The sequence below is a fragment of the Setaria viridis genome, chromosome 2 (genome assembly GCF_005286985.2).
Source record: "Setaria viridis chromosome 2, Setaria_viridis_v4.0, whole genome shotgun sequence".
Taxonomy (NCBI): Eukaryota; Viridiplantae; Streptophyta; class Magnoliopsida; order Poales; family Poaceae; genus Setaria; species Setaria viridis.
In genome coordinates, this window is record NC_048264.2 from 6,959,889 (window position 1) to 6,976,287 (window position 16,399).

Sequence of the window (16,399 nt, forward strand, 5' to 3'; positions counted from 1 at the left end):
TTCTATCAGCACTTCAATTTGCTGGTGCGCCGCCCGGGCAAATGTCAGCAACATTTAACAATGCTATGCAGCCATTTTTGCCATAAAAAGTATACTGAGTTCATTGCACTATACAAGTGTGACTTGAGGAGAGGACTCCACTGCTCACTATTCAGTTCACATGGCACCAGTGAGCAGTGATGCATGGATCAGGAAGTAGTATCTGAAATAGGAGTCCTTTATCACATAATTTGTCTGATAAAAAAAAGTATAACAGCCTACCTTTCTGTCACTGACATTGACATGACACCCCATGTTATTTCTGCAGAACAATTTCCCATCCTTTTTCTTTTTCACACACAAAAATAGCAGCACTATCAATTAAAAAAAAAGAAACCTACTTCTTTTGGCTCATAACTGGCATGAATATGATACTCTATCCTCATGCCATGTAGAGCAACAGTTGTTTATATGTGCTTTTTGTACGGCGCCCCATCTGGTGTTGTTGAACCTTGTTGGGGAACTTGATGCTGGGCTGTCATCGTACAGGGAATGCTAATGCATTGCTTAATTGCGTGTGCTGTTCCGTTTAAATTTGCATCTCGCTCGATGCTAGATTCCGAAATTTGTGGTCCCTTGAAACTGGGAACCTTTGTCCTCTGAAGACCAGAGAATGTGTATGTAACTAAATTCAGAATATTGTTTTGAGCTACCCTGTGTCGTTGTGTGCAAACACAAGTTTACAGACAAGCATTGTTTTTTTTTTTTTTGCATTGTTCTGAACTGCTGACTCAGCACCTTGGGTGCTCGCTTCAACCTTCCATGGGAGCATGTTTTTTTTTTCATGTTTTTGATTTGCCTCTTTTACTCAAAATTTCTCTTATATGCTCATATTCTTCTTCAGTTTTTCTTCTTGACGGAGAGTCGAAGTTCGATGAAAAGAAGTAGCAAAGAAAGAAACAGAAGAGAGTGAATTGAACCAAAAAATTACTTTACAGAAACGAGATCTCGCTTCATCATAGACCTCATCCAATCTAGCACATTATTGATGATCCCTGCAGGGTTAGTTGCAGATTGCACTCCATAATCAGAAGCCTAGCGCAGGACAGCAACCAATTCAGCTAGCTTTCGTCAGGTCGCGCTGCAACTTTTTACTAGCAGACAGACAGCCTACACTGGACATTCCCAAGGTAAGCGAAAGGTGGACAAAGAGGGTAATTCAGTTATGTGCTTTCATCACTCTCACAGTCTCATCATTCACGTCGATAGCAAATGTGATTTTGTGGTCCAATAATCCAAAAAAAGAACATGGTGGTTCCTATTTCCCTTTGTATAGAGATGGCATTCCGATTTTGGCATTGTTAGAGAGGCTCGAAGTGATGGACTTTGATAGACCTCTTATTGAATGTTTTTTTTTTGCAAAACTGTTGGTTAAACAGGTTCACTGTCCTGAAAGCCCAACATACTCTGTATTTTCAGTCACCTATAACCTACTTTTAACTTCTCAGTTCTCATGGTTCAGCATGTCGAGAAAAAGCGAAAATGCACAACAACAGTGACAGCCCATAATCTAGGGCCTAGTTGGAGTCACTCCAGTACCGTCACATTAGTCCGTACAGCCCATAATCTGGGGCCCATTAAATTTCTAATTCCAATTTCTCTGGCCCAAAACAGATTCACTTCGGACTCAAGCCCATTCATCATAGCCCACGAAACTGCACCGCTAAATCCACTCTCACGGCCCAGCCCAACTCCTCATTCCCCAAACCCTAATCCCATCATCTCCACAGCCACGCTGTATATAAGCCGCCGCCATCCTCCTCGCTCCTTTCCTCCCAAACCCTCCCGCCGCCGCCGCCGCCGCTCCCAGCTCACCGCACCCAGCGCGCCACCCCGGCGAGAACCAACCCCTCTCCAACCCAACCATGGCGGACCGCGGAGGCGAGAGAGGCGGCGAGCGCGGCGGCGACCGTGGCGGCTTCGGGCGCGGCTTCGGTCGCGGCGGGCGCGGCGACCGCGGTGGACGCCGCGGTGGCCGGCGCGGTGGCCGCCAGCAGGAGGAGGAGAAATGGGTGCCCGTGACCAAGCTCGGGCGCCTCGTGAAGGAGGGCAAGTTCCACAAGATCGAGCAGATCTACCTCCACTCGCTCCCCGTCAAGGAGCACCAGATCGTGGAGACCCTGGTGCCGGGGCTCAAGGACGAGGTGATGAAGATCACGCCCGTGCAGAAGCAGACCCGCGCCGGGCAGCGCACGCGCTTCAAGGCCTTCGTCGTTGTCGGCGACAACGACGGCCATGTCGGGCTCGGCGTCAAGTGCGCCAAGGAGGTGGCCACGGCCATCCGCGGCGCCATCATCCTCGCCAAGCTCTCTGTCGTGCCCGTCAGGAGGGGGTACTGGGGGAACAAGATCGGCCAGCCGCACACCGTGCCCTGCAAGGTCACCGGCAAGTGCGGCTCCGTCACCGTGCGCATGGTGCCCGCGCCCAGGGGATCCGGAATCGTCGCTGCCCGCGTGCCCAAGAAGGTTCTCCAGTTCGCCGGCATTGAGGATGTCTTCACCTCCTCCCGCGGCTCCACCAAGACGCTCGGCAACTTCGTCAAGGTATAGAGATCTTTTCCTAATTCTCATTCTTACTTGATGATTACTGAATTGACCATTATATGTGTAGGACGAGGATGCTTTTATTGTCTTTAGTTGTACAAATTTGAATAGATTCAGAATTCTAGCTGTGACGTTGCCTTACTATTAGCTATGCACTAGTACACAGTTCTAGCTCTGAAACTGTTGTCATAATTGTGATTCAGGTTCATTTGTGTACTTGGTAGGCGTTGTGTTGCTTCCATTCTAGTGTCATTGTAAATTGCTACCTGGATTCACAATAATTTAGTTTTCAGTAATTGTGTGCCTGTGGCTTGCTGCTTGCACTATTCTCTGTATAACGTACCATAACATCTGTTAGCTAGCCAATGTTATTTCCAAGTCTCTATACTGACTCGAGCTCATTAGGTTGTGATGTTAGTCTCTATTTTACTGTTGTGTTTGCATGATGCTGTTGTGTTACTGCACTTTGCTTTGTCTGATCATCGGTATAAACCGGTTTAGTTTGTTCACCATTTTTGCTTTGACAATAAAATATTTAAAGTTCGAATAGTATTGCAAGTTGCAACATAATGTTGATACTTTAGATTCATTATGAAAAGTAATCACATATGACTACTACTACTGAAAATTGTATAGAAATGAATAGTTAAAAGTTTCATCTTTTACACTGTATTGCTAATATTTTTATCGCTGGGTGTATTTTGCTTCAAACATGATTGTTTACTGGAGGTAGCAAGTTTGTGGGTAAAACATTCAGTTACATGACAATTCATTATAACCTGTTTAGTTATTTGGGGTTGGGTGTCAGGTCATCTTTCAGCAGTAAAATGCTGATTTGAGGCTGTATGCTAATAGTTGCTTAGCTTGATTTGCTTCTATCTGATTGTAGGCATAAGCTAATGAACTCAGGGTGATAATTGTCACCCTGTGTACTCATTGTTACTGTCCCCTGGGGTCTTTACTCTCTACCATGTACATGGAAACTTTAGGTCTAACAATGTAGACCGATTAACATGGGATAGCCCAACTATGTCATCTGTATTGTCACTTTGGGGTGTGCTAGTAACGCCAGATCAATTTATTTCAGTCTGAGAACGTCTCTTTTGGTTGCAGGCCACCTTTGATTGCCTCATGAAGACCTATGGCTTCCTTACTCCCGAGTTCTGGTCTGAGACTACGTTTGTGAAGACCCCATTCCAGGAGTTCACCGACCTCTTGGCCAAGCCAACAAAGGGACTTGTGATCGAAGCCCCTGTGGAGACGGTAGAGGCTTAAGCCTGTTGGAGGTTCAGAACAAACTTTGCAAGTTTGCATGCAGTAGAAAACTGGTTTCTTATCCGCTTTTGTGTGACTTATATGTATTAATGTCTGGCATATCTCAGTTTTGAATTTGTGAAACCTTAAGGTATGCACTTAATAGTATCCAGATGTTCTGTTCTTGTTTTCACCGTTTGAAGAGCACATGCATTTTTGCCAAGCTGGTATTATGCTAGAGTGTGTCCTGCCTCTGTTATCTGTGGACCAAATGCTATGCGCAGATTAGTTAAGAAACTTGATAACAGGGTTTTGACAGGGCCGAGCTTGCTGCGTCTCTTGATCGCCTCTTCACTACTGCATCTCTCCTTTCAACTCGTGTATGATGAGGTTGCCGTCATTGAGCCATGGCGATGGCCGGCAACTTATACATTGAGCCATCTGAAAAGTCTAGTTTTTCTTGACTGAACCGTAGTATTGTGATTAGGCGTTTTCCCAGGGTGTCATACTGTCATCTGGGTTATCGCCTACCCAGATGGCTCTTGTGTTTTTGCTGTGTGGTTGCGTGTCCTTGCTTTACATGATCTGCGGCATAACATGTTGGATCATTAGTTTCATACTAAGTATCTGCCATTTTTGGAACTGTCTGCTCGGGGATTGAGATAAGTGAAATAAAGCTGGACTATTCCTTCGTTCTGAAATAACTTTCATTTACTGAATCATGATAAATATTTCTAAACAGAGTAATTGCAAAACGGTGGTGCTCAATTTAGTGTTTGAGCTGGAGGCGCAAAACCTTGGTCTAGTTTCTCAAACACAGAAAAATAAGAAATTAAGACAGCAAGTTTTAGATATAGTTTGAGCATTTTCTGTTGGTGAAGTGCAACCGGCTTTTTTTAATTAAATGCTCCAGGCTTCCCACCCACTGTTATGAAATTTGAAGCAAGCATTTCTAGCTCTGACAGGAGTGTTTCCAACGCAGATTAATTCTCTTTAAATTCAAATAACAATTTAAGATGCAATGGGTTTTTCTGGAGTAAGCAAGATCACAACCCAGCCACAGTGAAAAATATGGGTATAGCGGTAGCCTATTCTGGTAAAACAAAAAAGTGAAGGGCTTAACTATAATCGTTAAAAAATATTCACCAAAAACCACATTTTCATATTTTGTGAAGAGTAAAATATGTCCTGAACTTGTCGTGGGTGTCATCTAGATTTCTAAACTCTCAAAAATACATTTTCAGGTCCATAAATTTGACTCAAGATGCCATCCAGCTCCATCAACTCTCAAAACACATTCCAGGTCCATCAACTTGTCTCAGGGTGTCATTCGAGTCCTTAAACTCTGAAAATGCATTTTAAGATCTCCAATCAAGAGCCAAGCAACACATGCGCGATCACTAACATAAGGTGGTTGTGAAGGTAACGAGCGAGAAGGAAGCATTGTCATCAGCGATACGTGACAAGTTTTAAGATTTGCAAAGAGTGAAATGCACCATGGGTCCTTAAACTTGTAGCGCTATGTCAAATAGGTCCATCAAATTTGAAAATGTATTTTTGGATCTCTAATCTTACTTACTCATTCACTGCTGGTCCAAATTGCCACGGGGTGGCTTTTTTGCTGATGTGGCGCCGCCAACGTGGCATCCACGTCGTTTAGACGGGCACTGAGGGGAGCGGGTCGGTAGCAATATGCAATTTGGCCCTTGGATTTACGTGGTGTGCGTGTCGATCGACGCCGTCGGGCCGGCCGTCACACCGCCGCTGCGGCCTCCTTTGCCACCGCGCCGGCGTGGTGGTCCTCCACGGAGAAGGACAGCAGGTCGGCGCGGCGGTGCAGGTCGGGGACGCCGAGCGCGCGGAGGAAGTAGAGCGTCGGCCGGAGCCGCGCCGCGACGTGGGACACGAGCAGGCGCGGCCGGCGCCGGAGAACGCGCGGGAGGTCGGCCTCCGGGACGCCCGCCTCCCCCGTCAGGAACCGGAGCGCGGCCACGATGGCCTCCGCGGGCACGGACAGCAGCTCCGGGCACATCCCCGCCGCGCGCCGGAGGTCCACCGGCGGCACGCCCGCCGCCAGCAGCACCGCCGCGGCGTCCGCGGCCACGGGCGGCGACGGCAGCACGGGCTCCGGCGCCTGCGCCGGCAACGGCGGCGGCGACGTGGGCGCGGGCGGGAGGCCCGGTACGGCGAGGCTCCGGCGGGCCTCCTGGGGCAGCGGCGGCTGGCGCGAGGTGCAGCAGCGCTGCGGCTCGGGGGCGCGACAGGGACCGCGGATCGGCCGGAGTGGCGCACAGCCAGGATGGGGAGGGATTCGGCTGGGGGCAGCTCGGACGACGCAGGCCGCGGGGCATGGCGCCATGGGGCTCGAGGATGGCCGGCAGTGACGGAGCGGCGCACGGCCGGTGTCCACATTAAGGGCCCGTTTGGTAGGGCTTCGGGAGAAGCTCCCGAAGCCCTACCAAAGGACGCGCGCGCAGCAAAACGGCTCTGGCTCCGGCGGCAGAGCCTCACAAATCGCGCTCTCTGGAGCCCTTTCGAGGAGGCGGAGCCAAAAAAACCGGCTCCCGCGGCTCCTCCTCGACCTTTTCCCACGCTTGCCCTCGAGGAGGGCCCGCAGGCAGGCCAGGCGATGGGGAGCTGGCCGGCACGGCGATGGGGGACCCGAGGGCCGGGTGGCGACTCAAGGCGGCGCGACGACGGGGATGGCGGTGGAGCTCAGTGTTGGTGGCGAGCTGAGGCGGAGCAGCGTTGGGGACCCGAGGGCGGGGCGGCGACGGGGGGCCGGGCGGCGCGTGAGGGAGAAAGCGGCGGAAGCTAGAGGAGACGGGAAAAAGATAAGGCAGAAGGAGATGGGGAGCACGGAGGAAAAAGAAAAGGGAAAGGGAAAAAAAGAAAAGGAGAAGGGAAAAAAGAAGAAAAAAAGAAAAGGAGAGAGAATCCCTTTTCATTTATTTTTTTAATTCAAATGGACTTAAATTATAAACTATTATTAAACATTCGATTCATCTATTAAAAAAATATATATCCAAGAGTATATAGGACATTTGACCTCTTATATCCATAGCTAATAATATAGGAGAAGTCGTTTTGCCAAACATCTTCGAAAACGGCTCCATCGACACCAGAGAAGCCGCTCCATCAGAGGAGCCAGAGCCGGAGCCGTTTTAAGAGGAGCCGGAACCCTGCCAAACTGACCCTAAGCTTCACAACCTTATCTCCTTTGGGCCGCGGGGAGTCCAGTGAACAGCCGATGCCCAACCTTGCTTCCCGTATCCAAGCTGTCGAGCCCCCATTGTGCGTCGCGTCCGTGCCGGTTGAGCCGAGCACGCCTAGGGGTACGGGGGGCGGGGAGCTGGGTGGCGGTGGGTGGCTCGTGGCGGAGTGGCAGGGGCCCAGAGGTCGAGCCCCGCCATGGCCCGGCAATCAGCACCGTCGCCCGGGTCCTATGCTGCGGCTCGGGGAGGCCGGGATTGGGCGGTCGGGTTCGGGAGAGCAGATCGAGGAAGAAGAGGACGGGAGGGGACCGAAGCGCTCGGAGTCGCCGTCACCCGCACTCCCGTGGAGGTGAGCAGGGAGCGAAGGTCGGAAGCGCAGGTGAGTTCAACGCCGGCCGAGGCCGGGCCCAGGCGGTCGGCGTTGCCGCCGGCGACGCGGGCGCGGGCGGGAGGCCCGGTACGGCGAGGCTGGTCGGCATGGTCCGCAGCACGACGGTGACGACGCGTAGCCGGCGGCGCGGCGCCACCGTTCTCGGGAGGCCGGCGTGGCGCAGCAGGAGCTCCTCCATTGGCCGAGGAAAGCTAGAGGGGGCTCCCGTAAATCAAGCTGTATTGCTACCGACCCGCACGTGCCCGTCTAAACGACGTGGACGCCATGTTGGCAGCACCACATCGGCAAAAAGCCACCCGTGGCGATTTGGACCAGCAGTGAATGCGTAAGCAAGATTAGGGACTTAAAAATGCATCCTTACCACAAAGGTGACCGCGGCGGCGACAAAGGTTGGTTTGGTTGGCACCATGTTATGAGGGGATAAAAAGCTATGATACTGCGTATTAATCAACCGGGCAGCCGTCCGCGCTTGTGATGGCATGTACGCGATCAGTGGTTTGACTACTGATGTCGCTTCACTTCTTTTTCAACCAAGGGGAAAACATAATGGTATACCTCGGAGGGCAAATATTTTTTTCAACCAAGGGGAAAACATAATGGTATACTTCTTTTTCAAGCAAGGTCATTGATGATGGGCCGCGCTGGCTGTGCACCAAAATTAGGCATTCCATTGGTAGCAAACCAAGGATTGGCAGGCCTGGGCCATAGGTGTTTCTGGGTTGTCTAAATCAAAAATTTCAAATATTAAAAATGTATAAATGAGTAAAATAATAATCTAATAATTCAACATATAATTACTTATATGAGACTTGAATAAAATGAAAAGGAAAAGGTGCTTGTACTGTTGTGGCCTATAATCGGCGCATTGCAATCTAGGCCAAGTCCACTGCGAGGTTATGTGATATGTAAGTAAATTATCTTCCATAAGATGCATAAAATGTCCCCGCCATAGGAGCTTGGTGGCGTGGAATCGAATAAAAGTTGAAGTCCTAAGAAAAAATAGAATAAAACTTGAAGAAGTACTCAAATATGAAATAAGATATCAAATTAAATAAACCATCACTTTGGTATCTGATATCTTAAAACATATTGTTTTAAAAAATATAAACATTTTCTTATTTAAATATCTTAACCTTTAATGCACTAGTTCTAATAGATAAAGATTTTTCACCTTTATTTTTTCTTTGTAACATAGATTTCAATGGAATAATATCTTATTGAATATTCTTGTTCTAATTTGTACTGTAGTGCTTGGCTTTTCCACATGCTATAATTAAAGGTGCCCCGCTACAGGATCTAGATGGCAGATTGGAAAAAAAATGAAGTACCCAAATATGAAATAATTAAGGTATCAACATTAAATAATAATCCTTCTCTATGGTATATATCTTATATCTTATATACATATTCCTGAAAAATTCTAAAATTTTTTTTATTTAAGTTTCTCAGCTTTTGATGCAGTAGTGCATATTTGTTTAAAGATTTCTCAACAATTTTTTTGTAACATAGATTTCAATGGATCAATATCTCATTAAAGATTCTTGCACATTAATTTGTATTAGCACTCTGCTTTTTCATATCCTATAACTAGGAGTGATGGGAAAGGGGGTGCTCGATCGTCTTCCACCAGGTAGGGATAACTCTCGATTTGGTGGAGAATTGAAACTCACAAGAAGCTTCTAATCAACAAACCCAAACCTTGCTATCACAGCATCACGTCCTCTAGCAATCAACTGTAAGCTGTCTGGTTGACCTTACCAAGAAGGCTAGCTAATCCCTTCCTACAAATCGAAGAACACAATCAATAGCAAGGAAAAACTCAATCTGAATATTGCAAATATAATGAATTAAGCTTGAGAGTTGGGATTTCACAAACCGATGAACAATAAAACTATTCGGTAACTTATTAATATAAGCAAAACCCAAGCATCTAGGACAGCGGCCTATTGAGTTTATACAGCAATGAGGTGGTGGTCAAGGGGGAGGATGACCTAGAGCACTCTTGGGTAGGGATGAAAGTGGTACGGATATTATTCATCCGTTCGTTTGAAGGTGTGTAGATACTCAAAATGATAGTTCATATCCGAATCCGGATATTCAATATCCGTACCGTATCCGTATCCATATCCGGATATTCAAAGTTGGATTTCTAAGATCCGAATATGATGATAATCAATATTGGACACATCGTGGCACTATTCGTACCCGAATTCGATCCGAGAAAAAAAAATAACTATCCGATTCATTTTCATCCCTACTTGGGGCGTGCTCCAAACTGGTGGAGGCATACAATAACTTGGAGGCCCGAGGCATGATAAAAGGTGATGCAACACCCTGCAGAAATGACAGCAACGTATTTAGAAGATTTGAAGACATTCCTGACATTATATTAAGGTCAAACCAGATCCATATGAAAGTTTATCAAATGAGCTTTCCATCAAGTACTCATGAGCCTCAGTCGGACTTCGGATGATTGAGTTATGGCCTTGGTAATACAGCGCTGTCGGCTGACTCCATAGTGAGTTTATGGGACATCATCCATTCCACGTACACTGTACAAGTCACTTAAAAACATCTTTCCATAGTGTATATCATCCTCAAGTCGTCTCCTAAGCATAAATATACGACCAACATTATGTAGCAATATGTTCTCAGATACTTAATCATGCAAATATTGGAACGAGGTCACCTTATATTCAACTTGAATGGTCATATCCAAGGATGTCATGCCATCATCAAGAGATGTTCTGTCACAGGAGCTAGCGGCAGATTAGGATACAAATTGAAGTAACCAAACATGAAATAAGATATCAAAATTAAATAAGCCATCCCTTTAATTGGTATCTCATATCTTATATACATATTTCTTTCAAAAGATAAAAGATATGCTTATTTCAGTATCTCAGCCTTTAATAAGCTAGTGATAATTGGTTCAAAGATTTCTTAAATTTTTATTCATATAGCTAGTGCCCAGATCTTCGCATGCTATAAATAGAAGTGTATGGTGCACATCGTGAACAAAACAGCATTGTTCATCACCAGCTACATTCTCCCATAAAAGATATACTTGGTCATAGAAGCACCAACACTACTGTAGTACAAGATGACTACAAAATCAATCATCCAACTTTTGGTGTTTGCTTTAGTTTTCACCTTATTTATGATGCCTCGTGGTTGGGGTGAGCAGGATTGCTATCGTGAGAAAGCAAAATTTATAGAGATATGTGATCTGAGCATTAGGCGTGGCAGTGCCTACATGGAACCCCACTATGCCTGCTGCCTGATTGTGCGAACATACGACATGGTGTGTGTATGTCGTACCATGACAGATGAGGACGAGAAAACCGTAGATGTACAGCATGCTTATTTTGTTTCACGAGATTGCCGCAAGCCGGTGCCTGCAGGAAACAAATGCGGTAGTAAGTGCCTAATGTCTTTTAGTTTCTTAATAAATTGTTTTGGTACTTTCATTATTTTTATTTGCCAATAAGCAAGAAAGGTAGGAATTAATTATGCGCATCATCAACTAGGTATTGAAATATACCATGACATTTGTTTTCTTTTTTTAGGTTGGACTATTCCTGAACCACCTTCGCCACCACCAAGCATGCTTTAAGGGAAGCCGATAAAGGAATGATAATGAAAGAATAAACGTCTCCTTAGCTTGATTTTGTGATTTATATCATGACGTTGTGGAGATGGATACAATATGTGCTTTTAGTTGAAATATTTGAAGCAATCCCTTTTCTTTTCATTATTATCTCTCAAAGCTCGTGTTCAACTTCATCCCAAAGGGTTGACGCTGGAGGTGTTTGACACACCCAATAATAACGAGATATGCCAACAATCTTCAAGATTAAAGATCCAGATGTGATCCTACCTCAGCTAGCTTATAGGATAGGATAAAAGGATCCAAATAGATCGCAATCGTATCAATCTACGGGATGAACCTACCTGCCGTATCCAAATAGACCGCAATCGTATCAATCTACGGGATGATCCAAATAGACCGCAATCGTATCCAAATAGACTACCTGGACGCACAATACTCTATTTCTATCTTCAGCAAGTTTCTTCCATCTTTTCCTTCCACCTCACCGGTCACCCTGCCGCCGCCCCTGGCCACGACCACCGCCACTACAGCTCCTACTTGGCTACTTCCCATGGGCCCGTTGAGGCTGCCGCAGTAGATTCCCAGTGTACACGTACACCAACTCCAACCTTTATACCAGCCAGCCACGGCTGCCACCTCCGTGCACGTTCCAGTCCTAGTATCATACATCCACAGCCCTGCAGCTGCCGCCCTATCGCTGCCGGAGCACACCCAGAGAGCAACCCTCCCGTCGTCCTGCACCCACAAGGGCTCTGCATCCGGGAAGATCCCATGGCGCTGCTGGATGGACGATGTGAGAACTCTGCGTCGCATTGCACCACCGGGCCTGCTCGCCGGAGCCCATCAGCAATCACAGGTCCATGGTCGAGACGGTGGACGAGACCGCAGCCAGGCGGCCGTTCACCCCGGCCAAGCTTCTTGACGTGTGACCGCCGACGCTCGGTACGGCTACCGGGCCTTGCAGGAGGGACGGCCGCCATTGCTCCGACTCGAGGTCGAATGCCGCGATCTTCCAGCCGCCGTCGGCGTTATCTGCAAGATGGTAGACGACGACGCCCTTGGCGACTACAGTTCCGATGTGCAATGTCTCGATGTTGACAGGAGGCGTCGGCGCGGTTCTCCACGTGCCACGTTGCCTACCACCGTCGCCATTATCGACGGCCAGTACGTTGCACGACGGCGGCGTGGAACGGCTGAGGCTGAGAACCTTGCATTCGCCATCGCCTCCCGTGGATGACACGGCCCTCCCGAACACATATGAGCTGCAGTAAGAACCGTCACCGGGCAGGAGGGAGGCGGCGCCGGTGGCCGGGTCGAGCACGCGCAGGGGACGGCCGCCATCTTGTACGCCGACGAGGCGGCGGACCAGCACCAGGTCGAGGTGCGGGCGCATCTGGCGTAGGAGCGCCGACGGCCCGGCGTTCAGCCGCTTCACGACGCGGCCGGACGTGTCCAGGGGCTTGATCGATCTCGGCTACCTCGCCGTGGGAGCCGCCGGCGACGCACACGGCGAAGAGCGGGTACGGTCGTCGGGGTGGCGTGCGGCGTGGGCGGCGACGAAGGGCGGGTCGGAGAGGAGGGAGCGTCACGACTGGCAGACGGCGCGGAAGCGGCAGACGACAGGCCCGGCCGGGACGCGGAGCAGGATCTCGTAGAGCGCGTCGTCGGGCAGGCCCGCCGCCGTCGCCTCGCTGGGTTTGGGGACGATGAGACGCCATCGCTGCTGACTGACATCTATCGCGAGGCGCGCGTTTTTCGGGGGCTAGGGCTAATTCTTAAAAGCTAGCTTTCTTCTTTTATATACGATGGCTTCTGCATAATTTTTGAGGGATAAAAAAGGTAAGGGAGGAATTGTGGGTGTAGCAAGGAAACGGTGGAAGTCGGTCTCATGCAACATGTATTAGGGCTACTGAAGATTTGATTTGATGGACATTCAGAATCATGGGATAATTACTAGAGACGGCATGAGTTAGGTTGATTGTAGTCATATGCCACAATGCAATTTTTGGAATTATAGTGGCATACAATTACATTCTCACCAAAGTTGATTGTAGTCATATGCCAATGTCATTGTTTCTCTAATCAAAATGGAACCAGCAAAAAGTTTTGGTTCGAAAATTCACGATTGGTATAAAAACTTATGTTCAATTGCTCATGGCCACGTACCGACTGACGTTGTTTGCAATCAGGTGTTACCGTGTTGTTGCAAATTGTTAACCAAATATTAAAAAAATGTATAAATGAAAAATGTTAATCTAATAAACATAATTACTTATAGGAGATTTGAATAAAAAATGAAAGAAAAATTGCTTGTCCATTATGAGGTTATGTGGTATATATATAAGTACATTATCTTCCATCGGAGCTGGGTTGTGGATTAGGATAAAAGTTGAATTACCCAATTATGAAATAATATATCAAATTAAATATGCCATCACTTTGGTATATGATATATATCTTAAAAAATTACAAACATTTGCTTATTGATAAACATTTTTCACATTTATTTTTATTTGTAACTTAGATTTCGGTGGAATAATATCTTATTTAAGATCCTTGCACATTAATTTGTACTAGTGCTCACGGTTTTTTTTACGGAAACGGCAGGGGAGGCCCCTACCCTATTTTTTATATATATGAAAAGAATGTATGTAATTAAAATATGAAGTACCCAAATATGAAATAAATAAGGTATTAAATAATCATCACTATGGTATCAGACATCTCATATACATATTGCTTTGAAAATTTTCAAACATATTTACCTTTATAAGCAACTCAGCTTTTAATGCTGTAGTGCCAATTGGTTCAAAGATTTCTCAACATTTTTTTTTGTAATATAGATTTCAACGGAATAATCTGATAGAAGATTCCTGCACATTAATTTGTACCTGTACTCAACTTTTCAAATGCTAGAAGTGTCCCGCAACAGGAGCTAGGTGGCATATTAGGATAAAAGTTGAAGTACCCAAATATGAAGTAAGATATCAAAATTAAATAAGCCACCACTTTGGTATGTGATATCTTATATACAACTTTTTAAAAAAAACTTAAATGTTTTATTATTGAAGTATCTCAGCTTTTTAATGCAGTAGTGTTGATTATTTATTGTTAACATGAATGCTAATCCAACCAACATTGTATTTCTTCACATGGTCCTAGGAAAGTTTTGTAATTTTCTTAGACCCACGTAGGTGTGATAAGAAATTCAAAAGCATTACTTGACCTCCCAAATTTAGTGACCAAATATCACCTCAATTGTGCATCAAATTTTATTTACCTCAGTTATTCTTATTAACCTCTTTGTTGTAACTTTTGCTACAATAGATTAGAAAACTTTTGGCTACCCTAGAAAATCTTTTTTTAACAGAAAATAGTACAGAGGCGTATGCTTATTCACCGTGATGAAGCTCGATGAAAGAATGGACACACAGTTTACAACGAAATCTCAATGTTTCCAACAGCCTTGGAACAATGTTGTTGTTATCGATCTTTAGTTCTGTTTCCATTTTCCAGAGGCGAGCGGGTCGAGATGTGAATTTTTTGAGCGCTAGCCCAACTTCGGCAGTCATGCCACCATAACCGCTGCCAATGACATCCGCCTCCTGTATCCACCAACCACCGGATCTCTCCCACAATTGCGGTGAGCAATACCTTTGTTGCCTCACCATGTCACCTCCATCGATGGCTGGTAGCCTCGCCAAGAAATCCATATAAACAGATAGTGCAGGTAACCCTAAACTCAAGCTCTAACAGGGTTGGAGCACCATCTTTATTACTTCAATTTTCTAATTTGGGAGGGCTCTTCCATAAAGGCTAGATCAAGCAATAGACTTCTCAATTTAATTGATAGCTCAAATCGCCTTATACCGTGGTCAATAGCAGGTGTACGTGCAATGGTCATAGGGGGTGTTCGGTTCCATGGACTCAAGTTTAGTTCATATCACATCAAATGTTTAGATACTAATTAGGAGTATTAAACATAAGCAAATTACAAAACCAATTGCACAGATGGAGACTAATTCGCAAGACAAATCTATTAAGCCTAATTAGTTCATGATTTGACAATGTGATGCTACAATAAATATATGCTAATCATGAATTAATTAGGCTTAATAAATTCGTCTCGCGAATTATCCTTCATCTGTGCAATTGGTTTTATAATTAGATTATATTTAATCCTCCTAATTAGTATCTAAATATTCTATGTGACAGGAACTAAACTTTAGTTCGTGGAACCAAACACCCCCATAATCTATAAGGAGATGCCTTCTTCCTTTATTTTCTTATCTTCTTATCATTTCCTTATTTTTGCTTTCTAGTCGAGGAGCTCCATGTCACAACTTTCCCAGCCACCACAGACCTCCAATAGCCCTTACCGCTCACCTCCTGCACCGTCTACCTTTCACTAACCACTCCTTTTGCTCACCCAACGTTGACCAACTAGTGCTGCCCTGACCATGCTTCGTCCTGTCAATCCAGCCTGCCTCCCGGCATCTCTCCTATCTTGCAGCCCTCATAGGGTGGAGCCCTACCAAACCCTAACCAAAATCTTCAAAACGCTATTTTCTTCTTCTCAACATTCATGAACAATTTGTATGGTTTTCTGGATTTGTATATATAGCGCGCTTGTGTTCTCCCAAGAGAATTGATGAACATTTTTGTCCTCACAAGATGCGGTGAACAGTTCTTGATGGAAAGGCATTGCAATCAAGATCCGATGAAGAACTGCAAATTCTCCACGAGAAGTAAATTCCTTATATTCAGCCCATCATGCCATAATTGCTGTGCGACTCAATAAGGCTGTAGTGTGGGCTAAGTTCCATACGCATAATGCTGTAGCGGGCTTCTTTTTGTCCATTGGTGGCCAAAATTTAGTTATTCAGCCCACAGTCGACAACCTTTTTTTTTCACGGGCAGATGTAGGATGTTGCTTTCCCGATTGATTTTTAATCTGGTGTCGGTCATGCCCATGTTGTGCGCGTGACCTCTGGTGTTTGTTAACATGTTGCCCTATCCGTTGTTGCACCGGGTGGTTGCCTCGAAGCTTACCCGTTCTTGTGTGACCTCTGGCATTGTTAGCATGTTGCTTTTTCCCCTCATGCGAGTCATGGTTTCTTTGAAGCCTCCTGGGTACTGTGTGACTTCTAGCGTTCGTTGCTCTTGCACCTCGTGGTTGCGTTCGTTGCTCTTGTTTGATGCCCTAACACAGTGCTCGGCATGCTCTCAGATGTTTGTCCAGCGGAATATCAAATGATTCTACCCTTCCGTTACAAGTAAACCCAAGTCTCTATTTTTCATATTGGTTTTTACCTATCCCTTATAATATTTATATTTACGTACT

The 16,399-nt window shown here is 46.1% G+C and overlaps 2 protein-coding genes across 2 annotated transcripts; one reads left to right on the forward strand and one right to left on the reverse strand.

Moving 5' to 3' along the window:
* The first annotated feature begins 1,806 nt into the window (after positions 1-1,806).
* Positions 1,807-4,029, forward strand: LOC117844954 (uncharacterized). Its single transcript, XM_034725817.2, has 2 exons — positions 1,807-2,582; positions 3,696-4,029. Exons 1-2 carry the CDS (start codon positions 1,905-1,907, stop codon positions 3,855-3,857), a joined length of 840 nt encoding a protein of 279 aa, XP_034581708.1. The 5' UTR covers positions 1,807-1,904; the 3' UTR covers positions 3,858-4,029.
* A 1,331-nt stretch (positions 4,030-5,360) lies between these two features.
* On the reverse strand, positions 5,361-6,195 carry LOC140221804 (uncharacterized). The gene has a single exon (XM_072291778.1). The coding sequence runs from the start codon at positions 6,193-6,195 to the stop codon at positions 5,590-5,592; it is 606 nt and encodes a 201-aa protein (XP_072147879.1). The 3' UTR covers positions 5,361-5,589.
* Positions 6,196-16,399: the final 10,204 nt, after the last annotated feature.

Excerpts from the sequence above, each read along its gene's own strand:
- LOC117844954 (XM_034725817.2), top strand. The coding sequence starts at position 1,905 with ATGGCGGACCGCGGAGGCGAGAGAGGCGGCGAGCGCGGCGGCGACCGT. Across the intron at positions 2,583-3,695 it reads CGCTCGGCAACTTCGTCAAG|GCCACCTTTGATTGCCTCAT; the intron begins GTATAGAGATCT and ends TTTTGGTTGCAG.
- LOC140221804 (XM_072291778.1), bottom strand. The coding sequence starts at position 6,195 with ATGGCGCCATGCCCCGCGGCCTGCGTCGTCCGAGCTGCCCCCAGCCGA.